Source organism: Eutrigla gurnardus (genome assembly GCF_963514095.1).
Source record: "Eutrigla gurnardus genome assembly, chromosome: 23".
Taxonomy (NCBI): Eukaryota; Metazoa; Chordata; class Actinopteri; order Perciformes; family Triglidae; genus Eutrigla; species Eutrigla gurnardus.
This window is the reverse complement of record NC_139934.1, coordinates 19,319,661-19,347,280: the sequence shown is the minus strand read 5'-3', so window position 1 is coordinate 19,347,280 and position 27,620 is coordinate 19,319,661. Positions and strand designations below refer to the sequence as shown.

The following is a 27,620-nucleotide window of genomic DNA, read 5'->3' as shown; positions in this document are numbered from 1 at the left end:
TCACATCAGCGTCCCACAACAATGGACTTTGTTGGCCACAGCGACCCACCACAGCAGCTACTGTTGGCACTCACCTGTCTAGGAGGACGACAGATTTGTAGCCTGATATGTAGCCTACTTTAGATCAGGTTCAACAGCACAACACCGACTACTAGTAGTCGTGCAGATGTGTATTTCTATTATGTGATATCATGGGTTTCATTCCTCCATACAAGTCTGTTACAGCTACCCAGGCTACTGTGTCCTGCAAGGACTTTGGTGTTGGCACAGCCATGGTTCCAGCAGACCTGCCCTGTTTGACATCCACTCCAATAAGGAGACCGTCAAAGAGAGCTCGCCTGGACCCGGAAGAGGAGGAGAATACTTTTGGAGGGCAGCTCTTCCTTGACTTCAGAAGAGCTTGATGTCACATATGACCCTGCAGAGTCGGCCACAAATGTGACAGCCTCAACAGACAGTTTGCAAGTTACAAAAAATATCATGACATTGGATGTGAATATATTTTTATTGCCATACCACCTGTTTTTAATGAGGTTTTGTAGTGTGTGATCAACTGGAGGAAATACATTTTAGAAATGCTTCAATAAACTGCTGCAGATTTATGACGTTACTATGACAGATATTTCTGTAATTTAGTCCTATCCACTGAGGGGATGCAAAATTTGAGACCTATTTCTGTGATACAGTTCAGAAATGCTACAAACAAAGACAGGGCTAAGATTTCTGCCTAAATGTCCGTTTTTTTCCCCACTGTCGCACTGCAACAGAAGGTGGAACAGAAGCTGCAGCAGAACAACATGATGGCATGGATGGCATGAAAACCATCACAGGCTGCAAGAAGGGCAGCAGCACAGAAGAGGGGGATGCTAGCAAACCAGCTAAACCTGTTGTTTAACAGGTTTGATACTCCAGCTCCCACAGCCAGTGACTGCCCACTTCATACCCTCCCACTTCACACCCTTCACACCCCCATCACGTCCATCATCACCTCGGACTGCAGAGCCCCCCCACCCGCCACACCCATGGACAGTTCAACCCCCCTCCCCACCACCACCACAGACAGTTCAACCCCTCTCCCCCTCCCCACCACCACCACGGACAGTTCAACCCCCCTCCCCTTCCCCATCACCAAGGATCAGGTGAGAAGAGAGCTGAGGAGGCTGCGCCCAAGGAAAGCAGCAGGCCTGGACAAAGTGTGTCCAAGGATGCTCAAGGCCTGTTCTGCTGAACTGGGGGAGCCGCTTCAGCATGTCTTCATCCTGAGCCTTCAGCTGGGGAGGGTCCCCGTGCTCTGGAAGACCTCATGTCTCATCCCGGTTCCTAAAACAAAACATCCCAGGGAGCCGGGTGACTTCAGACCAGTGGCATTGACATCCCACATCATGAGACTTTTGAACGGCTGCTGCTCCATCTCCTCAGACCCCAGGTCCACCACGCACAGGATCCACTGCAGTTTGGATACCAGGAGAAGGTGGGCGTGGAGGATGCCATCCTCTATCTGCTACACAGGGCTTACTCTCATCTGGAAAAGGAGAGCGGTGCTGTGAGAATTATGTTCTTTGATTTTTCCAGCGCCTTCAACACCCCTCCTGCTGAGAGACAAGCTGACAGAGATGAGGGTGGACTCACACCTGGTGAGATAGATTACAAACTACCTCACAGAGAGACCACAGTACGTCAGACTGAAGGACTGCACGTCGTACACTGTGGTCAGCAGTACCGGAGCACCACAGGGGACCGTGCTCTCTCCCGTCCTCTTCACCTTGTACACATCTGACTTACAGTACAACTCTGGGCTCTGCCACATGCAGAAATATTCAGATGACACTGCGATAGTTGGCTGTATCAAGGATGGACAGGAGCCTGGTTGAAGACTTTGTGAGGTGGTGCAAGTCCAACCACCTGCAGCTGAACACCTCTAATACCAAAGAGATGGTGGTGGACTTCAGAAGGAAGAAACCACATCTCCAACCTGTGTCCATCGAGGGGGTCGATGTGGAGGTGGTCAGGACATACAAATATCTGGGGCTGCAGCTGGACAACAGATTGGACCGGACAGCAAACATGGACTCTGTCCACAGGAAAGGACAGAGCCGTCTGTACTTCCTGAGAAGGCTGGGGTCCTTCAACATCTGTAAAAAACTGCTGCGGATGTTCTACCAGTCTGTGGTGGCCAGCGTCCTCTTCTACGCTGTGGTTTGCTGGGGAGGAAGCAGCAAGAAGAGGGACGCTGCCCGACTGGACAGACTGGTGAGGAGAGCTGGCTCAGTGGTGGGCACAGAGCTGGACTCTCTGGTGACAGTGGCAGAGAGAAGGACCCTGGACAAACTGCTGTCCATACTGGACAACACCCACCACCCTCTGCACAACACCTTCATCAGGCAGAGGAGTGTGTTCAGTGGTAGACTGCTGTCCCAATCCTCCTCCACCAACAGACTTAAGAACTTGTTCGTCGGTCGCCCTGGCCATCAGACTATCCAACAGCTCTCAGTGATGGCAGGAGGCACAATAGACAATGGACAATTGGTCACTTTATAGTTGTAATATAGTTTATAGTTGTGTAAAATAAAACATTTTATTTCTAGTCACTTTCTATTTTATATAGCTTTTGTATAGTTTCTAATGTATGTTTAATGTATAATGTATGTTCTATGTATGTTATTGCTACTGGATGCTTGAATTTCCTTTGGGATCAATAAAGTATCTATCTTATCTATCTATCTATCTGCAATGCTACCTCCTGGGTGATGTTGGGATTTCGAAAATGTATTGCCTCTGAAAATCATGAGTGTGTTGTCGTCCTGCTCAATGTGTGAAGCGTCCGGTAACCTGCCGAACTTTGCTGACAAGCTGAGGTGGATGAGCAGTAAACTTCATGTTTGAATTTTGTTACAGTAAGTTTAGTGCATAATGTTGAGATTGAGCACAATCACGTTTATAAAACACAGCACACAGCCTATAATTGAGCACATAATTCTGGAGGACAACATGATACTGACCAAATCCCGTTCCTTGTATATCTTTATATGTGTAGAGGATCAGGTTTTGAATCCTGTTAATGTGATCTAAACAAACTGACGCTGTTTTCATTGGGTTTTCCTCCGTTGAAATATAATTAACTAACCATTCAGAAACGTCAGAATCACCCGTTTGAAAAAGTGGTGTGAAAAGGCAGAAAATTAGTAGTATGATCCACTCCAAAATACATGTTCTGATTGTTTTTCCAGTTGAGTAAATCAAAGACCAGGTTTGGAGACATCAATAACTTATATTAACTTGTTGAAAAATAGCATAATAGGGTGCCTTTAAACAAGGGAACAAAGCCTAGGCTAAATATCACTCGTCTAAAGATCCTGCTGATTGGGAAGCCTTCAGATACCTGAGGAATTTAACACCCAAACAAATCAAATGCAAAATCAAATTACTATAAAGCCAGAGTATTCAAGGTGTGTGCAGACCAGCTGGCCGATGTTCTCACACATCTCTTCAACACATCCCTACAAAAATCAGTAGTCCCAACATGCTTCAAAAGAACCATAATTGTCCCTTTATCCATTTACATTTGCATTTAGGGCATTAAGCAGACAATTTTCTCCAAAACGACTTACAATAAGTAAATAGTTCAATAGAAAGACCAACATTGCGGCTCGTTTGGAAACTTTCTCTTATTTTATGAAAATAGTTCACCGAAATGTGTTTCTAAAAACATTTTATGTGAGAAATAAGCTATGCAGTTGCTGAATCTGTCTTTATTTTAGATCGTCAACGGTCAGTTTAAAAGATTTTCGAGAGCTTGCGGTGCCCCGTCTCTCCAAACTTGCCGTGACGCGAAGGCATTGCACGGCTTCTTACATACCGTAAAACCTCTAATTTAGACAATGAATGGGAAGCATGGAAATAACGCTGCCTGTGGACACATAACTTCAACCAAAATCTCACGCTGAACTAAGTTAAAAACTTGAGAGCCCTGCTGTAGCTATGGCTTGGATTCGTTAGCAAACATTGCGCCCCTGTGGTACTTGCATGTTATGATCACAAGCATAATGTTGAGGCCTGCCCAGAAAAACGTTGGTTCTAATAATAGCCCCGGCCTCCATTAGAGACCGGCCTTTATTTACCTCCGCCGACAGCAAGACCGGCCATTGTGAGAGACCCGGCCGGCAATAGAATACAGGCCAATATTAGAGGATTTACGGTACACTATATTGCCAAAAGTACTCACTCACCCATCCAAATAAATGAAATCAGGTGTTCCAATCACTTCCATGGCCACAGGTGTATAGAAGCAAGCACCTAGGCATGCACACTGTTTCTACAAACATTTGTGAAAGAATGGGTGGCTCTCAGGAGCTCAGTGAATTCCAGCGTGGTACTGTGATAGGATGCCACCTGTGCAACAAGTCCAGTCGTGAAATTTCCTCAGTCCTAAATATTCCACAGTCAACTGTCAGTGGGATTATAAGTGGAAGCGATTGGGAACAACAGCAACTCAGCCAAGAAGTGGTAGGCCATGTAAAATGATGGAGCATGTAAGCGGATGCTGAGGCACAGAGGTTGCCCACTTTCTGCAGTCATTCGCTACAGATCTCCAAACTTCATGTGGCCATCAAATTAGCTCAAGAACAGTGCATAGAGAGCTTCATGGAATGGTTTCCATGGCCGAGCAGCTGCATAAAAGCCATACATCAGCAAGTGCAATGCAAAGCATCGGATGCAGTGCAAAGCACACCGCCACTGGACTCTAGAGCAGGAGGTTTCTGGAGTGATGAATCACGCTTCTCCATCTGATCATCTAATGGATGAGTCATATTAACGTCATATCACTTACCGTAGATGACCAAATAATCGCCCGCGTGCAAATACGCGCCTGTGCTCTAATAGCCGCCGGGGGTCCGACCTCATTTGGCATAATAAACGCCGGTTCAATTAAACGCCCGGGCGATTAAGTGTTTACCATAGTCTTGCACAGAAAACAAAAGTTTTTTTTTAACAGCACTTCACCGGCTCTCACCTCTTCTGTCAGTCAGCCCCTCCTCTCGCGCTCTCTCTCTCTCTCGCATGCAGGCGCGCGCACACACACACACACACACACACACACACACACAGACACACAAACACAGGCGCGCTAGACTGAGGGATATAGGGATATAGATAAATGCGCTAATGTACAGTGTTGAAATTACCGCGATCGACCCCCCCTTCCGTTATCATTCATAACACTGCTCTGATCAGCTCCCTGTGTCGCGGTAACACAGACAAACTGTCTTTGTATTTATTGTCTGATGTCAATAAAGATGCGTCGGGGGGAAAAAGTAGTTTTGTTCCAGTGGTGCTATGGTGAGCTCCTTGTTCTTTGCATGATGGTCTGGTGCTGCTCATTGCAAAAATAAATTGTAGCCTGTTGCAAATACGCGCCTGGTTCTTATAAACGCCTGGGCTCCAAGTCGATTTAGCATATTAAACGCCCGGGCTACTAAATGGTCATCTACGGTAAGTTCATATGCGAGTCAAGGCAGATGAGCGAATACTTTTGGCCATATAGTGTATGTATATCAATCAGTTCTCATCTTGCTTGTGACATATAGAGTTACATGTATGCATCGAATACTCGGATTGGCTCCCATAGGTGCTTTTACAGCCATTCAGACAGCCAGTCTAATTCAGACGCTTGGCTGTGAGTTATTGTATTTGCACAAACAGGAGACACGAAGGAGTTCAAAGTAGAGAAAAGGACAGTCAAAGAGTTATTGTAGTGAAAGAAAAAGTTAAAAACATAAATGGCACATAGGAAGTACACTATATACACACATATTTAGGGCAGGGAGAGGAAAGGACAATTCCTGGCAAAAACAAAAAACGCCCATGGCCACTACCCTTCTGGAGGGAGTTCCAGGCAAAGGGTGAATTCCCCAGCTCAGTGCAAACATGCGGGACAGTCAAGTTCAGAAATCTTGTGAACGCAGGCCAAAGTGGCTTCTGTGGAGATAATTACACAGGTAAGAAGGAACCAGACGAAGGGCAGTCTTATAAATAAAGCTCCACCAATGTGTCTGCCTGCACATATATAAAGGAGGCCACTCAGATCTAGTGTACAGGGTACAGTGGTGTGTAAGATGTTTACATCCAGCGACTGCAGACATTTGGCAGAAGCCCCCATGTACAACACGTCTCCATAATCAAGTAGAGGCAAGAAAGTTGACGACACAAGATATTTCACAAGATACAAGGACTTATTTCTGAAATGGAAGCCTAACTTCACTTTTAGCTTGGAGACTAGATTTTCAATGTGCGATTTAAATGATAGCTTTTGATCAATAAGAATCCCCAAGTATTTATACCTTGGAACAAGTTCAATTACTTCTCCATGAACAGTAAATATATTAGGAAGATTTGATGGTAGTTCACTTGATCAGTTTGGTTGTCAGAATTCAACACCAATTTTAGCTTCAGCAGGCTAGACTGCACAGCATCAAATGAAGACTGCAATAAAACAAAAGCCTGTACAATAGAAGATGGACACTGTACAGCAATACATTATAGTACAAATGATACATTGCAGTTGATACAATTTCACATCATTTATTGACAGATGGAAAACAGTATAGGTCCAAACAGATTCCTGGAGCACGCCATTTGACACTGTCAGAAAAGAGCAGATGGAACCAGACATCTGAACATATTGTGTTCTATTAGACAACTAGTTTGCAAACCTAGATGCTGCATGCTTAGATATGCCAATATGATGGAGCATAAAATGTTTACGACAAGTTAATAAATAGAGCAACACAATATTAGTGTGGAGTCTAACGCCTTAATGGCATCATTTATCACCTTGAGGACAGCAGTGATAGTGCTGTTTCCTAAAACCAGATTGATATTTGGATAAACCATTGTTAAAATGAAGAAAGTCCTTGAGTTGATTACTGACAAGCTTTTCAAATACCTTTGCCATAATACACAGTGCAGAGATCGGTTTATAATTATTAACATTTGATGGTTCACCACCCTTCAATAGCGGAAGAAAAAAGGCAGATTTCCAGATTTGTGGGATTTTATTGCCAACAAGACTAAAATTTAAAAATATAAATTAGAGGCTCAGCAATAAAATCAGCACATAGCTTGAGAAAGGAGGGATCAAGTTTTTCAGGGCCAGCTTCTTTCTAAATGTCCAACTGCTTCAACGCCTGATGGACAGATACAGATACTGGCATAAAATTAAACAACTGATCCTTGGAACTGTAGTCACCTGATGCAGGGACAGGGAAAGGATTTTCAGTTTACACATTAGAATTGTTCAACTCTGGGTACAATGATTCAAATAGGAAACCAGCAAAAATAAAATGTGTATTAAAACAATCAAGCGTAGCTGGTGTATCAGTCAGAGTGCAAGAATCATAAACAATGTAATTTGGGGGTTCACAAGTGGATACATGTCCATAGGAGGCTTTTATTACCTTCCAGAACTTCTTTGGGTTTTTTGTGGTTTCAGAGAGGTAAAATTCGGATTTAGCTCTCTTCATAAGAGATGTGCATTTATTTCGAAGCAAATTTAGTTTTTCTTGCCCTGGCCTAGGCAATATCCCTTTCTTTAATAAGGCCACCAATCTCTTGGGAAAACCAGTGGTTGTTTCACACTTTCACTCTGAATTTTTGGAATGGAGCATGTTTATTTATGTTGGGGATGTAGCAGGAGCAGATTTGGTTATCAACAGATAATTATTAATGTCAATATGATTATCGATATTAGTTATTATATTTAATATATTATTATGATATAATCATAAATATATGGGGCACCACTCTGGGATCAGGATAAGATAACCGAAAACTGTACTCAGTCTCAATATAAAGGGGGTTTTATACTCACATGCCAATCATCGTGATCATTGGCATAGAAGTGATTGATTTGCTTTTGACAATGTGAACAGCACAAGTCGCATTGAATCTGACATTTTCTAATCAGATTCAGGCCACATTTAAATGTGGTACTGAATCGGATACGTATCAGATTTTTTTGAATGCGACCGCAGTCTGAACAGCCAGGTCGCATTTAATGCGACTTTGACGTCATTCTGACCCGCGCTGCACTGTTTTGTAAATGAATGACAAGTAAAGTTGATTGAAAAGCGGGCGGGAGCCAAAACAAACATGGAGGACAGCAGCGAAGCAAATTTGCCGGCTGCCGCCACACACTGTTTTTAGCATGAAGCCATACAGTCCAACGTTACCGGTTGCCGTTGCCATGTTCGCTTCCGTAAACACCGCTGTGGCGTGATGTCATCAATGATCAACTGCGCATGCGGGTCACTTCAGGAGCGTGAGCTGTTCACACAGCAATCCGTAGACAGGCCGCATTTAAAGAGGTAATGTGAACAGCCAAACAAAAAATCGGATTTGAGCCATAAATCGGAATTGTGCATTAAGACCTGCGGTGTGAACGTAGCCTTAGACTAGGAACACAGGTTTGAAATGTGTGTTTTTGTGTTTGTGAGCTGTTTGGATATTTTACAGATGAGTTCATACTTGACTCTGCACTAATGTTGATGATATGCAGAAATGTTTCACTGGACATCTTAGTTAACACTGTTATGCTCCTTTCCTGTTGTGTGCCACAACAATAATTGTTTTGAATATTTTTGAATATTTTCAATATCAAAATAAATTCCACACACCTGGGCCATCCTACTCACCTCTCATTGTCTTCCTTTATGTTAGGCCTCTATTGTTGGTGGTTGTGTCAATGTAAGAACATGGTAACAATGGCTTTGGACTAATTATTTTTCAGGAGTAGATTTTTGTGTGAACTTGTGTGAGAATCCCAGATCTAAATTATTACCTCTGCAATGCACTACTAATAATAGTAATTAAAAAAATGATAGCAGCAGCAACAACAACATTATCTGTATATAAGTCAACTTTTATTGGCGCACTGGAAAAAAAACCCGGACCTGGCCCTTGGCTTGGAATATTTCACATACTTTGGCCCTTGGGGAAAACTAATTGGGGAACCCTGTCCTACACTATCAAACTTATGTCTCTGCCCAGACAGACAGCCTCTTACTGGTCGATGTGTAGGCTGTGAGTCCGTCCTCTGCGATGGCGGCGTTTCTTGACGCGGTGGCGGCGACGGTAGTTCGCAAGTCCTCGGCGGCAGCGGGGGACGCAACGAGTCGGTTGAGTCCAGACGAGAGCGGGGCGTAGCAGTTATCTTTCTCGCTGATCAACTCGAATGAAGAAAACAGTTTGTGTTCCTTCCTTCCGCGGGCAACAATAGAATTGCACGGCTTGGCGATTTAGTCAGCTGACTTCAGACAGGAGCGGGGCTCAGAGGTTATCCTTCCTGCTGGTTGCTGGGATAAAGGAACCGTTTGTGCTCCTCTTCTGCAGGCAAACAAAGAATCGCGCGGTTGTGGCGATCTTTTCAGGATCCAAAAAACGAGTAAAAAAAAAAGGGGCGAGTCGTGGAAAAAGGGGGAAAACAGTCTTTTGCTCGTCCAGCGAGTTTGGGGAAAAGACTGTGGCCTAAGACAAAGGAAATGCTGCAGACGTTAAAAGTACCCCTCCTGTTGTAGCGGTGTGCCACGGTGGAAAGAGAAAGTTCTTAAGGAAGGGTTTTATACCTCACGCCTGTCTCTCAGGGACCCCCTGGGGTCCTTGTGGTCATCAGCCAATAGGAGTTAGTGTGACGTCACACTTCGCACCTCGTTAGAAGTAAAGCCAAAATGGCGGTTGTAGTTCTTTATCCCCTATTTCCCTTTGTTCTGACCGCATGTGAAGGCTTCTGGGCCTGTGTGGGCCGCTCTGTGTAGTACTGATGGTGAGGTCCCGATATTTATAATACCTAAAAAACCATTATAAAAGAACTTCCAGGCTCGCTCGACATCACCAATGAGAGAAATTCTAGTCCATTCAAACTGAGACAGCTCATGGAAAAAGGCTTGTTCACTAAAGTGTTTCAAATCTCTTTTAAGTAGGAGTCGAGATTTAGACTTTGGGAGATTGGCATTTCTGACTGTTACTATGACACAGTGGTCACTCACATCTTTAGCAAATATACCAATGTCTGTGAATTTATGAGAGACGTCTGTTAGAATTAAATCAAGCAAAGATCATCTCTCAGGACGTTTAATGTTAGGATGCGTTGGACTGTCAATTAGCTGAGTAAGATTTAATGAATCACAGACAGTTTTAAGGCATCAGATGCAGAGGATAACCAGTCACAGTTTAGATCCCCGACAAGAAGAAACTCATTTGTATCAAGCCTGGATACATATTGTGTTAAAGATAAAAATACTGCATTACTGGCTGACAGGGGTCTGTAACACACAATGACAGTGAAAGACTGACCCTAGACAAATTCAAGCTTCAGGACAAGGAGTTCAAACTGCTTGGTGATTGACACAGAAGTTATAATTTTACAATTTAATTATTTTTTTATGTAGAAAGTGATGCAACCGCCCTTCCTGAGGCGGTCACATCTAAAGACATTGTAGCCCTTAATACTAATATCCTTGTCTGATACAGATTTACTTCGCCAAGTTTCAGACAGAGCTAGAATATCTGTGTCAGTTGTGGTCCATTTTAGGGAGAAAACTACGGACATTCATATAAGTTACACTGAGGCCAGATCTGGCTTCAAGTCAGCAGGGGTACTGATACAGTTTATAGTCCCTGGGTTTGTCTCAATATTACCTGAGAGTGAAAGTAAAAGTAGGATGAGACATTTGCACTCAAAAACTAAAGGTTGGAGCCTAGTATGATGTTTGTTGGTTTGACATAGTCAAAGAAATACATATCTGAGAATGTGAAACAACTTGGTGTGCAGCTAAAAGCAACAATGTAAGAGAAACCCAACACCTCAGATAATTCACAATGGGGTAGAGTACTAGTAATCCTACTGGACAGACCCACGGGACAGAGAAATTTCCCAGGCCATACACCCCGAACTGAGGTCCCAAGTTCCAAAGTCCCATAGCGAAAACGCAATGAACAGTGCTAAAAGTACTTTCATTGTAACCGACGATAGTTCAGAATATGTAAATAGTTCAGTTTGTGTGTGTGTGAGAGACAGTGTGAAAGAGTAGTAGAGGAGAGGCGATAGAGGGATGGTAGACTGTAGCCAGCAGAGGAGCCCAGGCTGTAGCTAGCAATGGTAGAAGGTTGTAGCTAGCAGTTATGACAATCTGTAGCTTGCAGAGGTCAGATAGTAGCTAGCAGATGAGGCCAGGTTGTAGCTAGTAGATGAAGCCAGGTTGTAGCTTTTAGAGGAGGCCAGGCTGGAGCTAGCAGATTAAGCTATCGGATGAAGCCAGGTTGTAGCAAACAGAAGAGGCCCGGCAGTAGCTAGCAGATGAAGCCAGGTTGTAGCTAGGAAACAGAGGAGGCCAGGCTTGGGCTAGCAGATTGAGCCAGGTTGTAGCTAGCAAGTAGAGATGGCCAGACTTGAGCTTGCAGATGAAGCCAGGTTGTAGCTTGCAGAGGTGACCAGGCTGGAGCTAGCAGATGAAACCAGGTTGTAGCGAGCAGAGGTGACCAGGTTGGAGCTAGCAGATGAAACCAGGCTGTAGCGAGCAGAGGTGACCAGGCTGGAGCTAGAAGATGAAACCATGTTGTAGCTAGCAACCAGAGGAGGCCAGGCTGGAGCTAGGAGATGAAGCCAGGTTGTATCTAGCAAGCACAGGATGCCAGGCCGAAGCTAGCAGATGTAGCTTTTCAGTCATCTTTGGTGAAGTACTCCAACAGGGAGGCTTCCAGGTAGGCCAAGGCCTCAAAAAATCCAGATTTGGAAACTTTGAGAATCCAATCAAATCTTATAAAAATGTGTCCTTTAGACTGAAGGGGCACATAGGGTTAATCAGCCCTGCTTTTGAAACCCTTCATGGATCAACTAGCTTCTCTAAACTGGACCTTAGAAATGCCTAAAATACATAAATGGTAAATGGCCTCATTTATATAGCGCTTTTATCCAAAGCGCTTTACAGGAATGACTGACATTCACCCATTCACACACCGATGGCAACCACGCAGGGCGACAGTCAGCTCGTCAGGAGCAATTAGGGTGAGATGTCTTGCTCAGGGACACCAGGCACTCAGCTTGGAGGAGCCGGGGATCGAACCGGCGATCTTGTGGTTGCCAGCCAACCTGCTCTACCTCCTGAGCTAAACCCCCCCAATACATCTTTTAACACTCACCACATTTTGAATACCTGGGGATGCCCTTTGATCTCACCAATGCCCCTGCTTTCTTCCAGGGGATCGTTAAAGATGTATTTCATGATTTCCTGATTAGATTTGTCTTTGTATATCTTTATTATATTCTAGGAATGAACAAGAGCATGTATCCCAGGTTAGAGAGGTCCTGCAGTGCCTGGTGTCTGTAGAAACATTTTGTGAATGCAGAGAAGTGTGAGTGCTTTTACACGTTGAAAGGTGTTTGCATGTTTTTATTTTTTATTTCTGCTGATGCCCCACATCTCAACTCTACTTGTCAGGGACATTAGTGAGGGAGCCACATACACAAGAGACGAGCTTAACTTTCTACTTCACACAGCCTACAAACACTTGGTTAAACCTCCAGAGACTGAGAGTAAAGTGCTCCACCAAAGTAAACCCATTGAATTATTGATGATTAATCATGCAGACAGAGCCAGGGTGGCTGTCATATCTTAAGTGTCAACTCCAACATGACTCTGAAATGGGGAGGGCAGTAAGAATGAAAAAGTACTGCAAAATGTAAGAGGCCTTTCTGAAAGAGTGATTTGAAAAAGTATTCTTCCAACAGTGACATTGACATATTTGTGTGATCCTGCTTTCACATCAAACATGCAAGCACAATATTACGCAAGACCCCTCCTGATGACATTGAAATTTAACCTTGGGCAGTATATCAAGATGATATCATGATATGAGAATACATATCATTTCAGATTTTGAATACTGATGTATTATAAACTGGCATACATGTTTTCTTTTCCTGGTTTTAAAGGCTGAATTTAGGCTTAGTAATTATTTCCATATGATTTTTACATTTACATTTAGGGCATTTAGCAGACGCTTTTGTCCAAAGTGACTTACAATAAGTACATTTGTCAAAAGAAAGAAACTACAACATATATATATATATATATATATATATATATATATATATATATATGCATTTTTACAGTTGTTTAACTTCAAATTAATTCATATATCCTAGGGTCTTTTAACTATAATGCACAGTAGGGCTGCACAAAAAATCGTTAAAAAATCGCAATCTCGATTTACACATACACGTGATCTCATTTCTACACACGGCGATTCTGAAGCATTTTATATCTCGAGCTGCATCACAAATGCTCCTATTTCCTTCCGGATTTTTTGAAGCGCCCCCAAACGCAGCACTGCCGCTGCCTCCTCCCTCAACCTATGGTAAAGCGTCTTTACAACACGTGATTCAGTGGAGGAAGCCGCCTGCAGTTGAGTGTTTGGAAAGAAGGTACGTGTCCACAGGCAGCGGTGTTTCTCCGCGTCCCATTCATTGCGCCGGGCTCGACTCGCCGCCTCTGGAACGCTCGCGAAAATCTTCTAAACTGAATGTTGTTGATCTAAAATAAAGACAGATTCGGCAACTGCATAGCTTATTTCTCGCTTAAAATGTTTTCAGAAACACCTTTCGGTGAACTATTTTCGTAAAATAAGAGAAAGTTTCCAAACGAGCCGCCATGTTGGTCTGCGTGAACTCCGGAGCAGAGAGGACAGCTGTGAAAGCGATCGTCCAATCAGGTGCAGCCATGAAGTGTGCGCGTGATTGTATGAAGGAGAGCGCCTGTCAATCATCCTAGATCGACAACATACAGTTTAGAAGATTTTGGCGACCGTTCGCGAGCGTTCCAGAGGCGGCGAGTCGAGCCCGGCTCCTCTGATTAGCATAAAGTAGATTCGACTTCAACTTTATGCAAATGAAGAGCGGCCAACTGATAAACACTGTACAACATGAGGGATTTCGTAAGATGATAAACACTCACAACAAACGGTACTAGATGCCCTCCCGGAACTACTTTTCAAACATTGCGCTCCCGAACATGTACAATAAGCAGCGGGCAGTGGTCGAGGCAGAATTGTGGGAAATTGATCATTTTCCCGCTACATCTGATTTATGGTCCAGTCGGACCATCGAGCCGTATTTGAGCCTGACGGTTCATTTTATAGCGCCTGATTCACTATCACCCGCATGTCAATTTTTTTTTTTTACTTTTGTAAAAATTACTTATCTTCCAATGATAGAACTACTACTATGCCTCTGCCAAAGCAACAAAGTTTTTTTGTTTTGTAAAAGTTCATCAGTGCAATAAACATTTTGTGGAAAAAAATCGTGCAAGAGAATCGTGATCTCAATTCTAAGCAAAAAAATCGTGTTTCCCAATTTTTCCAGAATTGTGCAGCCCTAATGCACAGTGGTGTGAAGACACATCAGGAAAGTGGACAAGCTTTTGCCTCAGAGAGTTGCTGGGCTTGAAGTGCACAGGGATGTGGTGTTTGTTGAATATCCTCTGAGAATTACAGAGGGTAAATGAGATGCACCATTTTTTTTTTCAGCTGAGACACTTTGGCTATGATACGGAATAACAAGAATTAAAAAGGAAGTCGGTAACGTCAAACATTGGTTTGTGGACTATGGTTTGAAGTCTCGAGTACAGCCTTCACCATCTTGTATTTTGACCATTGCCATTTTGGATTTTTTGCAACCAGTGAAGAAAGTGACCATATTTGGACTGTGGAGGATCAACAGGATGATCTGATGAACACAAGCAGCAGAGCAGCACTCCAAGCAGCAACCTTACTGGATCTGGATCCATCTGGATTCTGGTGTGAAGCTGCTTACAAAGTTAGCTTCATAATTCATTTATTAACTTTACAGCGGATATTACTAAGTCATCTTAGTAGCTAACTGCTTTGGTAGCTTGGTAGTGACAGTGCTTTTAGAGTGCATATTTTCATTTTTAGAAGTATTTGGATAAGACGATAATGGACCAAACATTTCTTAACATTACTGAACCTCAAAACCCACTCTACACAATTAAACACAATTATCTACTAGTTTTCCACACATTCTTTACTAAATGGATCCAGCTGCATTGCCACACTGGCAAAAGTAATAAAGATTAAAAATTGTCAAAATATTTAAATTGTAGAGCTGATACTTAATTCATTTGTACTCAGTTAAAAGTCACCGGTTATCATTTGAACTATTGATTGTTTGTCGAACATCAAGATGATGTCAAGCTGTGAGGGTGAGAGAAGAGGGAGTGAAGAGGAGGAAGGAAACACAATATTGAGGAACTCCTTTGATGATAACCCTTATCCTTTCAGTGTTTGATTAAGTTTCTCTTTTCTCGTCTCGTCTCATCTGTAAACAGGCAGTATGAGGTTTGGCGACAGTATCTGCGTTTTGCAAGAAATCTTTGTTTCAGATGAAGACAGAATCAGGAGTGCTCCTTTTTTTCTTAACACTGAATTACTGTGCGAGACCAAACATGTAACATGTAACCCAACCCCCAGATAATCAGTTAATTGAGAACTGATGTGTGAGTGACATGACGTCACTGTAAAGGTCCGCTGGTTTTATGCACCTCAATAGTTGCAACACAGTGTCTATCGGATAGAGCTGTAGCTAAGACTTTTATGTGGCGCTCCACCAAACTGGAAGATTCCCCCCTAGTCTGGCAAGACAGTCTTAAAACTTATAAGAAGTCTCTCTGTAATGCCAGAGCAGCCTACTAATCATATTTAATAGAGGGAAATAAAAACAACCCTAGATTTCTTTTCAGTACTGTAGCCAGGCTGACAAAGATTCACAGCTCTACTGAGTAGAGTTCTCAACAGGCCTGAAAATTACAACCCGACCCGACCCGACCCAACCCGGCCCGTGGCTTTTAAAGCCCGGACCCGATGTAACCCGACACATCAACATGGATTATCTGCCCGAATCCGGCCCGCGGCCCCGCCGCCTTTCTTTCTTTTTTTTTTCTTATACACGTATTATCATGACCAGAAGACGGTGATGGTGAATTCACCTGCGGCAAGTTTACTTTTTACCAACTCCATCTACTTCTCTAAGGTGTGCACGCAGCGCCGCAGGTCTGCCCCCGCCCCTCTCCATGATGCAAGTTACATGCAGCAGCCAGACTTTCTTTGAACAGCAGCGATGATTAATAAAAAAATGTTTTCACTGAGCGGAAAAAATTAAGCCCAAGGTCCGACCCGACCCGAGTCACTTGCTTATATTTTAGACCCGACCCGTTGAGAACTCTACTACTGAGCCATGTATTCCTATAGACCTTAGTAGTAATGACTTTATGAGCTTTTTTAATTATAACATTTTAGCTATCAGAGACAAAATTACTCACTTCTTGCCTTCACCACATTACCCTCAAACTCAGGAACCTAAGAAATAGCATGAAGACCTGATATATATTTAGACTGCTTTTCTCCAATCTACCTTAACCAACTAACGTCAATGATCTCTTCTTCTAAACCTTCAACCTGTCACCTTGACCCGATACCAACCAGGCTACTAAAAGAAGTCTTACCCTTAGTTAGCGAGTCAGTACTAGATATGATCAATGTGTCTTTATTAACAGGCTATGTGCCACAGTCCTTTAAAGTAGCTGTAATTAAACCTCTTCTTAAGAAGCCTACTCTAGATCCAGTGGTTATCTTTATCTAATCTTCCTTTTCTCTCTAAGATTCTTGAGAAAGTAGTCGCCAATCAGCTGTGTGACTTTCTAAATAACAACAGTCTACTTGAGGACTTCCAGTCAGGATTTAGAGTACATCATAGTACAGAGACAGCTCTGGTGAAAATTACAAATTACCTTCTAACTGCTTCTGAAAAAGGACTGGTTTCTGTACGTGTCCTGCTAGATCTTAATGCTGCGTTCAACACCATTAACCATGAGATCCTATTATGTAGACTTGAAAAATTAATTGGCATCAAAGGAACCCATGCTGTCTCAAAAAGAGGGCAGAAAAACTAGTCCATGCATTTGTTACCTCAAGGCTGGATTATTGTAATTCCTTATTATCAAGATGTTCCAATAAATCCCTTAAATCTCTCCAGCTGATCCAGAATGCTGCAGCACGTGTTCTAACTAAAACTAGAAGGAGGGATCACATTTCCCCTCTTGTATTAGCTTTTCTGCACTGGCTTCCAGAATATAATTTAAAATCATACTCCTCACCTACAAGGCTCTTAATGGTCAGGCACCATCATATAAAATAGAAGTGGTAAATCCGAGTCAGTGTGCTGATCTCTGGGTGTATCACCAAACTGATCCGGGTGACTTGAGTCACTTGAGTAACTTGAGTCAGTGCCCCCCAGAGTATAGAAATCCTATCCATAAAACGCGATATATAAATAGATATACTATATTAAACAGAACATAAATATAAAGGAAAATAAGGATAACACAATAATAATTATTAATTATTTTAACAAATTAAATTAATGTTATTTGTCACTATATACATGTACAAAGTTAAAAAAAAAGTATTACAATTTAATTGTATTAGGGGTGTGAATCTTTGGCTTCACTTCGATTCGATTAACGATACAGTAGTTGGCGATTCGATTCAAGGACAATTTTTTTGTTGTAACGATTCGATTCGATTCTGTAAACCACGATTCGATTCAGTAACTTGTAACCAAAATTCTATATCCATGAAATAAACATGCAATAATGCAAGTGAGACTATCTGTATTCTTGTGAAAGGTGAAAAATAACATATTTATTCTCGAAAAAAGTAGTCCTGCATAATATTTTATGCTGAATACAAAAATGTAATTAAACATTGCTCAGTTATTTTGAACATTATTCAATAGACTACATGCTGGCAGGGGAGAATGTGTCTTAAACGTATTAAAACATTAATCATAAGTAAGAATCACGATTCATTCGATTAAATGCATTTATATCGATTATTGATGAAGCCAAAACGATTCATTCTATTTATTTATTTTAGCAGATCGATTTAGTAGAATCTATAGGACTGACAATCAATTCATCGATTATTCGAATGAATCGTTACACCTCTAAATTGTATTTTTTAATTTATTTTTTAATTTTATTTTAAAAGGATAATTTGTCCTCCTTAAATATCAGTGGTTTAAATTTCGAGGAAGCAGATTCACTCAATACGTGAGTATGGTCTGTTGTTATGGCGGAGCTTTCACTGATTTATCCATACAGCAAGTCCTCAGTTGCAGTTGAATAGTCAAAAAAATCGGTCCTAACTCCTATTCCTAACTCCTATTCCTAATTCCTTTTCCTTTATCTCTGGAGTAAACGTCACGGGGTTAAGGAAAGTTGGAAGGAGAACTCATAAGGATTTAGGAAAAGACGGCTGCGGTGCTCAGAGAATCCGACCTGACATTCACTAAGCTACGTCATTATAATGTGCGTGCTGATGATTGACAGCTAATGATCGGCACCGGTGATTGACGTGTGTCTGCGCTGGAGAAACTACACTAATGGACTACAAAAAGCGCATCGCCCACTTCTCCCCATGTTGTTGGATTTATAAGCAGCTGGTTCACTGACCGGCTTTAGGTCCAGCAGCTCCTCCTTCCTGTTTGCCCATTTGCTGTATTTACATTTCATTTGTGGTTTTAGTTTTGTTTCTGTCAAACATTTATAACATGATTTAAATAAATAAAAATACCATTCAATTTTATCACTGTCCACACACATTTATCAACACAATTCCAATTACTATATGTCTGCATGAAAGTAATTGTTAAATATGCAAATGCAAACATCATTTGTTTTCATGAACGGCAAGGTGTGCGGTACTTTAAATGTTTCTCTCGCAAAGAATTGTGGGTCGGCGCAATCACCTTGCCTTTTGTAAAGGAAGGTCCGTTGTATCCTATGCTAAAGGAGATCTGTAAGGAAGCATTGGAGCTCCTTTCCTTTGCATTTAGAGAATTTGAACGGCTCTTATCATGGCGGCCACTTGTTTACTTTCGGGTCACTTCTTCAGTTAGAAACATTCCTAAGCAAAATAGACTATTTGACTGCAGTCCTCCTCTCTTCCGGTCTGGCCAGGTGAATCAGCGAGTGATCCATGTGTGCAACCGTCCACCGCTCTTCTGAGTGATGGCGGAGTGATACACAGTAACAAAATCTCCGCTGCTTCAAGCTATGGCCAAAGTTTAACTCTGCAGAAGTCATTGAACCACCTTTTCTTGTCCGTGTTAACTTGTAGCAGATTTGAGATGGATAAGTGGTGCATAAAAGCTGAATGATTGGTTCATGTTTGGTTCTGACTCTGGGGACACAGAGCAAACCTGTCCCAGACCATCTAAGAGGTCGGGATGGTTCATAGTTAAGCAGAAGATCAGAAATATATTTTGGCCCTAAACCATTCAGTGCTTTGTAAACCAACATTAGTATTTTAAAATCAATTATTTGACAGACAGGAAGCCAGTGTAAAGATCTGAGAACCAAAGTAATATGATCCATTTTTTTGGTCTTAGTGAGGATTCGAGCAGCAGCATTCTGAATTAACTGCAGCTGTCTGATCGACACCATTACAGTAGTTGAGCCTGCTGAAGATAAAAGCATTGACATGTTTTTCCAAATCCTGCTGAGACATAAGTCCTTTAATCCTTGATATATTCTTTAGGTGATAGTAGGCTGACTTCGTAACTGATTTAATGTGGCTGTTGGAGTCCATGACTACACCTAAGTTTCTGGCTTGGTTTGTTGTTTTTAGCATTATTGCTTAGGCCCTATTGAGTAAATTGCAACAACACAAGACTTAAATCAAAAGTTAAAATATAAAGAGGTAGCGTAAAATCTCTAATATAGGCCCTGTGGAGCGCAGATGATGAGCTGTGCACCCTGACCCTGTTTTGTGATAGACATGCCTAAAATGTGCCTACAATTTCAATAGTGATATAATATTGGCATTATAATTATTATGACTTTACGCACGCACAGCGCGTGATGCACGTGGTTGGAGCGGCGGCGCTGCTTCTGTCATTGGGCTGTCAAGTGACGAAACTTGCACTGAACCTCCCCTAACGCATTAAAGGTGAGGAGAGGAGCTCATTTGATTGGTGAAGATCTGAATCGGCTGTGTTAATCCCAGTCCACGCCTCGTCTCCTCCTCGTCTCCCACTCACGCCTTCTTCTCCTCCCTCTTTCCCACTTGCGCGGGTGGGCGAGACGGGAGGCGTGCCTGCGCTAGCCTGCGCGGTGCACGAAACTTGCAAAGTCCAGGCGGACACACCCCGTCGGCGCTGACTGCCCCTGGTCTACGAAACTAGGGCCCATAGTGTTTGCCTGTTTGCTGGTGTATCATGTTTTGCTTACATTTCATTGGATCATTTAAGTCAAATGACATATGGATGTGTTTTTGATTCCTACCTGCCAGCATAATATTCATTCGGGTCTCCACATCACACTGCAAAACACATCACCAGAGCAAAGCTTTTTCTTTTCCTCTAATATCGTCAGTTTTCCAGGAGCTAATCATGAGAGAACTCTAAAGAGCTAACTGGATAAAACAAGAATCACTGTGCATCCTCCTACCTTTTTTTTGTTGGTGGGGCAGATGTAGAAGCTGGTCACTACGATGGTTGTCCCTGGCATCAGGTTGAGTTTGGTGTAGGTGGTGCCATAGTCAGTAGACCTAAAAAGACCAGAACAACTATCATTTAGTCAGGACTTTTTTTGTTTTGGCCTTTCTGCCTTTATTCAGAGAGGACAGCATGAAAGTGAAAGGGGGGAGGGAAAGGGGGACGACATGCAGAAAGGGCCGCTGGTCAGATTCGAACCCAGGGCCAGTGCAGTGAGGACTAAGTCTCGGTATGTGGGGCACCAACTCTACCGACTGAGCTGTCCAGCACCCCCCATCATTTAATGATGCTTTGTTCTCATGAGACACACTATAAGATTAGATGGGACAAATGAGCAGGGACAAATACATTGTACATTGTTTCATATAAAATATAAAATAGATGCCATGCATACAGGTTTCTAGTCGAGACTATTTGCAACCCCTGTCCCAAGTAATGTGTGTGTGCGCGTGTGCACGCGTGTGCACTTGCCCTGTGTTTGACAATGTTCACGGGTGTTTTTCAGTTTCAACCATTGTTTTACTTGTGTGTTAAAAACCTTAAAGGAGAAATCCGGTCATTTTTTACCCCATTTCTGTTGTCTCCTTGCACCATTTAATGTTAATGTGTGCTTAATAAATAAAAGAGAGAAAAAACAACGGCAGCCACCAACGGGCATCAAAACATTGATAGAGCTTAAAGGAGAAATCCGGTCATTTTTTACCCCATTTCTGTTGTCCCCAGGGTCATCCCGACAAAAATTGACGTTGCCTAGCCCGAGATCTGTACCTGCCTGGCAGCCTTCCAGACTTGCTCCAATGCTAACCCATTGGGGCAACTTTTATCTGCTTTCCTGGGCCTCAGAAAACAATTCCAAGACCTATGCAACACAGGTTGGGTCCGTACGAGACACCACGGCGCTCGTTTAGCTCAAATAGTGTGGCAAAACGACATAAATATGTGTGTTTTTGCATGGAGTTACTCACCTCAAATCACCCTGTAGACATTAGCAGTAGATAGCCGAGTGCCTGTCATCCCTCTCAGTCACCGCCGAAACGAAAACGTTTTCCTCGTAGATTTTGTATCCATAAAGAAACGATCGAGCAGTGCAGTCGTCATGTCCGTAATAAATCCATGAAGCTGTTAGCAGTGTACAGTGTGCCAGTACAGTGACAAATTTTGGACAGTCGCGCGAGGGTCACTTTGATCTCACTCTGTTGATGAGAGACTGCAGTCTGCACAGGCGACACGCGACTCCCACTGGTGCTGTCAACACAACTAGCCTACTGAGACTGCGCAAGATTTGTTGTCGCTGTAGCAGGTTCAACTGTCACAAAGGCTAAGCAATCTTACTATGTAGGCTAGCGCTAGTTACACTGTCATATGGACATGACGGCACTGCTCGATGGAAAGAAGTTTGTCACTGTATTGGCTTGAAAACAGCTCCAGAGTGAGAACGTCGGGAGACGGGAACTTGCGCAAGACTTTTGGCTCCCGGCTACTGTTTAGCTGTAAGCAGTCGTTGCTATGTTGTAACATAGTCATACATATGGATATAACAGCTTCATGGATTTATTACGGACATGACGACTGCACTGCTTGATCGTTTCTTTATGGATACAAAATCTACGAGGAAAACGTTTTCGTTTCTGCAGTGAATGCGATGGACGAGCGCCCGGCACGTTACTAGCTGAAGCTATCGTTGCTATGTTGTAACATAGTCATACATATGGACATAACAGCTTCATGGATTTATTACGGACATGACGACTGCACAGCTCGGTCATTTCTTTATGGATACAAAATCTACGAGGAAAACGTTTTTTGGTTTCTGCGGTGACTGGGACGGACGAGCACCCGGCACGTTACTAGTTGTAAGCTATCGTTGCTATGTTGTAACATAGTCATACATATGGACATAACAGCTTCATGGATTTATTACGGACATGACAACTGCACTGCTCGATCATTTCTTTATGGATACAAAATCAAAACTACGAGGAAAACTTTTTCGTTTCTGCGTGACTGAGAGGGACGACAGGCGCTTGGCTATCTACTGCTAATGTCTACGGGGTGATTTGAGGTGAGTAACTCCATGCAAAAACACACATTTATGTCGTTTTGCCACACTATTTCAGCTAAACAAGTGCCGTTGTGTCTCGTATGGACCCAACCTGTATTGCATAGGTCTTGGAATTGTTTTCTGAGGCCCAGGAAAGCAGATATAACTTGCCCCAATGGGTTAGCATTGGAGCGAGTCTGGAAGGCTGCCAGGCAGGTACAGATCTTGGGCTAAGCAACGTCCATTTTTGTCGGGTTTTTTGCTTCTAATAAGTCGGGATGACCCTGGGGACAACGGACATGGGGTCAAAAATTACCGGATTTCTCCTTTAAGCTCAATGTTTTTTTTGATGCCCGTTGGTGGCTGCCGTTGTTTTTTCTCTCTTTTATTTATTAAGCACACATTAACATTAAATGGTGCAAGGAGGGAACGAAGCCCAATGGGCTTGTACAAAGCTCCACCCCTTTCAATAATCACACTTAATAGTTTAAGGCTGACAAATAAACCCAAAGAAAAAAACTTGAAAATACGTTTTAAAAATGAAAAGCTTACAAAGCTGTCAAAACCCAGTAAATTATGTTTCTTAAGGATATGGCAATGGTGCCATCTAACAGGTTTCTGATCCATTATTTTAAGTGCCTGTTTGTATCATGATTTTATTGGTTTCATTGTTGGCTTGGCCCCAAACGGTTATACAATATGACAAGTGGGAAAGTATCATGTCATGCATAAATTGCATAAATACATTTAAGCTGAGAATCTAAAATAACACCTACAAATTTGAAGTCATCTACTTGATCTATCTCTATCTTGTCAATCTTTACTCCAGAGTTTTTATTGGCTTTTTTTTTAATTGAAGAGCACATTGACACGTTTTTATATATATATATATATATATTAATTAAAGTCAAGTGATTGTTTCTGAGCCACTGTTATACACCAGACATCTCCTCTGACAGAGTTTTGGCTTCCAACTGAGGAGTTTTTGCAGACACAAATACCACTGTGTCGTCCGCATGCATTTGGCATCTGGCTCTTTTGCAACTGTCAGGTAAATCATTAATTATACAAATAATAATAATAATAATTAATTTTATTTATATAGCGCTTTTCAAAGACCCAAAGTCGCTTATAGAATGAGAAAACAAAGAAAGTACCATAGACATATATACATACCTACATACATACATATATACATACAAACACAAGAGCAGTAGTGGAGTGGGGAATAACTAATAAATAATAATGGTAAAAACAACAAGGACAGGAGCAATGGTGGAATGAGGAATAGATAATAATAGTACAGACAACCATGACAAGACATAAAAGACAAGACAGGAGAAATAACAGTCCAATGGTGGCAGAGATGCAGTGGAGAGTGGCGGGTGGGGGGATGGGGATGAAAGGGCATGAGGAGGGAAGAGGGCAAGGGAGGGGATGGTTATGGATAGGGGAGGTCATATACTTGCGAGAAGAGATGTGGGAATGTGGGAAGTGAGGGGGAGTCACGGACAGGTTGGGGGAGTGAGTTCCAGAGTCGGGATGCTGCTGAGGAGAAGGCTCTGTCGCCGAAAGTTTTTAGTCGGGATCATTTGGTGATCAGAGTGAGAGTGGAGGTGGACCGGAGGGCTCAGGAGGGTCGATTGGGGGGTAAGGAGATCGGAGCCAGTGCAGAGTGCAGAGAACGGGAGTGATGTGTTCACAGGCCCGGGTGTGGGTGAGGAGGCGAGCAGCAGAGTTTTGAGAAGTGATGCCAGTGAGGAGGGAGTTGCAATAGTCCAGACGTGAGGAGATGAAGGCATCGATGAGGGATTCTGCAGCAGAGGGGGAGAGGCAGTGTCCGATTTTGGCGATGTGGCGGTTTTGGAAGTATGAGGCCTTGATGATTTAGCTGACATGGGGATCAAAGGAGAGGGTTTCAAGTAGATTATCACTAATTTGTTCGGAATGTACACGATATAATTAAGTCATATTTTGTAAACTCATCTCACAATAAACCCCATCAATCACATACACAATTGCAATTAAGTATAAACAAAAAGAATAATCTACAAACAAACTGTTTCCCAAAAGTCTTTGTGTTATTTGAATAACTGTATCAGCAGCTTCAAAAAACACCATGCACTTCAAACCAAACACTGCTTTCATACACCATAAGATTTTTACATTTCATCCCTCCCCCAAGTCTCATAAGTCCAGCACCGAAAAACACCAAAAGTCCAAAAACACCAAAAAAGTAATCCGCCAAAAACACACAAAAATAGTCCTTAGGGAGATTCAAACAAATATATTCCACCAGGGTATTTCATAATTAAGTGATTCCTAGTGATGGGCAAATGATACCGAGGCTCGAACCTCTGTGTCGGAGCTTGTATCAAAACACCAGCGTTGCGTGACCGAAGCACTAAGTGGCTGCGTTTCGGATCGCATGCATTTGCGCCTATGCATGCACGAGACTTGAGAGGATCCGCCGGAACTCGTCATTAACACGTCAAGTTCCCAACATCAGTTTCATCCTGGGAAAAGTTTGGCCGTCTGGCGCTGCTGCTGTCCAGCGCCGCCGCTAACCATTTTGGTGCCCTAAGCAGAATTTTATGATGCCCCCCCCCGAAAAACAGTGATTTAGGGGCGCGCAGGTGGCCGAGTGGCTAGAGCGCATGCCATGTATGTTACACGTACGCATATGCCGCCGACCTCGGTCCGAATCCCTTTCGAAGGTCTTTTGCTGCATGTCACACCTCCTTCTCTCTCTCTCTCTCTCCGTTTTTTTTTTAGTTTTTTCTATTCACTTCTAATAAAATACAGCAGCTCGTGCCTGGTCTCGCGCCTCGGCAGCCTGTTGTCCGTGTCCGTGGAGAAACCCGCAACTTTGCCGCAAGCTGGAACCGGAGTTGGGGCTGCAGCTGGTCCGAGCGGCGTCCCGCCATTCTGGTGTTGGACGGGGAATCTGGTGCAGCTGTGGAGCGCAGATGATGAAGACGGTGATGATGATGATGGAGGGCCCGGCCGGCTCGTGCAGGCACCGGGTTCTCGCCACCATTATGTCTACTGCTGTGCGCCCTGACCCTGTTTTGTGATAGACATGCCTAAAATGTGCCCACAATTTCTATAGTGATATAATTTCGGCATTATAATTATTATGACTATGATGATTTTTCATAATATTTTTGGTGCCCCCTCAGCACTTGGTGCCCTACGCACGGCATGTGATGCGCGTGGTGGGAGCGGCGGCGCTGCTTCTGTCATTGGGTTGTCAAGTGATGAAACTTGCACTGCACCTCGCCTTGGCGCATTAAAGGTGAGGAGAGGAGCTCATTTGATTGGTGAAGATCTGAATCGGCTGTGTTAATCCCACTCCACGCCTTCTCTCCTCTTCGTCTCCCACTCAAGCCTTCTCTCCTCCCTCTTTCCCACTTGCCAATGTAGGAGTGACGGTAGGAGTGCCTGCGCACTAAACTTACAAAGTCCAGGCAAACACACCCCGTTGGCGTGGCGCAGGTGTGCTGCACCCCGAATACGCCTGAAAAGTATGAAAAAAGACAGAACTTCCATGGTTTCAAATGATTAAAGATACCTCAAGCCCACTCCTATATGCATACGACTGGAAACTAATGTCCAACAACGCGTCTATCAGTCATGATCTAACCACATTTGCACACACACACACACATTTGAACTCCAGCTTTAACTTAAGCTATAGTGTGTGTGCAAATGTTAACACAGAGCTCCATCTTAATAAGAAATAAAAATAACGAATGAGAAAAAGTATGCGTCGTGATGGCCTCCGTTATCTCCCTCCATCGATGTGATTTATTGTCATAAATCTTTTTTTGAAATTTGGCGAAAGACTCATAATACTGCTTCGCATGTTTTAACTTTAAGTGGTGGAAGAGGTTACCGGTGTTTCCACCTGCAGCAGCAACAGTCACGCGACACTCTTTGCAGAGTATCGCTTTTTGTTCGTTGTCGGATTTTCTAAATCCGAAAAAGTTCCACACAACAGACGTAGCGCCCTTTTTTGGAACGAGTTCCTCCTCTTCGTCATGGGTGGGTCGCGCTGCCTCCGTTTCCTCGTGACGTTCACTCTCCGCCTCCGCCATGATTGTTATTACTCAGGTAAAGCTGTTTCTTCTTCGTCGTGCTCATGCAACCACGCAAGCACTCTGCTGCAATGCCTGCAGTGCCCCGTGTGTCGAAGCGGTGTAATTACAGTGACTCAGAGCGATGCCGCAGACATCTGCGCTTTCTCCGGTATAAACGGTATTGCAAAATCTCTACCGGTAGACACTTTTTTACCATCACACGGTATAATACCGTCATACCGCCCAACCCTAACCTCACGGAAGGAAGCTTAGACCGGTCGGCTACTCCTCAAAACTTGATCCTGTTGCCGCGGGTCTCCCCCTCTGTCTATGAGCAGTGGCAGCAGTAAAAGACGTTGGCATCCCGTGACATTGTTGGTTACTCGGATGTAACACTTATGCTTCCGCCAGCTACACTCCTTCCAACTGCAGACGATGGTGAACCTCATGACTGCTTTGAAGTCTTACAACAGACATGTACCCCAAGGCCTGATCTGGTGGACATGCCGCTTCCTAATGTAGATCTTGAGTTGTTTGTTGATGGCTCTGCCTCTCGTTCTCCTGACACTGGCAGTGGTCAGGTTGGATTTGCCGTGGTTACGTCACACAACACGCTCGTTAGTGGCAGACTTCACACCTCTCCGCACAAGCAGCAGAATTAATTGCACTTAAAGAAGCATGTAAGCTAGCTGAAGGTAAAACTGCTAACATCTACGCTGACTCACGCTATGCATTTGGTGTAGTGCATGACTTTGGGTCTCTGTGGAAACTCAGAGGTTTTTTTAACATCAACTGGTAAGCCTATTGCACATCACAACCTGGTTTCAGCTCTTTTGGATGCCATTTTGTTACCAAAAGCTGTTTCAGTTGT

At 43.2% G+C, this 27,620-nt stretch overlaps 1 protein-coding gene and 1 long non-coding RNA gene across 3 annotated transcripts in view; one reads left to right on the top strand and one right to left on the bottom strand.

Annotated features, from left to right (window-relative positions):
• Window positions 1-27,620, top strand: part of LOC311009513 — a 371,301-nt gene that overhangs the window by 69,299 nt on the left and 274,382 nt on the right. The gene's annotated exons all lie outside the window — the stretch shown is intronic.
• sorcs2 (sortilin-related VPS10 domain containing receptor 2) overlaps window positions 1-27,620 on the bottom strand; it is a 521,993-nt gene that overhangs the window by 296,447 nt on the left and 197,926 nt on the right. For both annotated transcript variants that reach the window (XM_084003700.1, XM_084003701.1), the window contains exon 3: window positions 20,580-20,679. In XM_084003700.1, coding sequence (XP_083859826.1) covers window positions 20,580-20,679 — 100 coding nt within the window. The remainder of the gene's footprint in view (window positions 1-20,579; window positions 20,680-27,620) is intronic.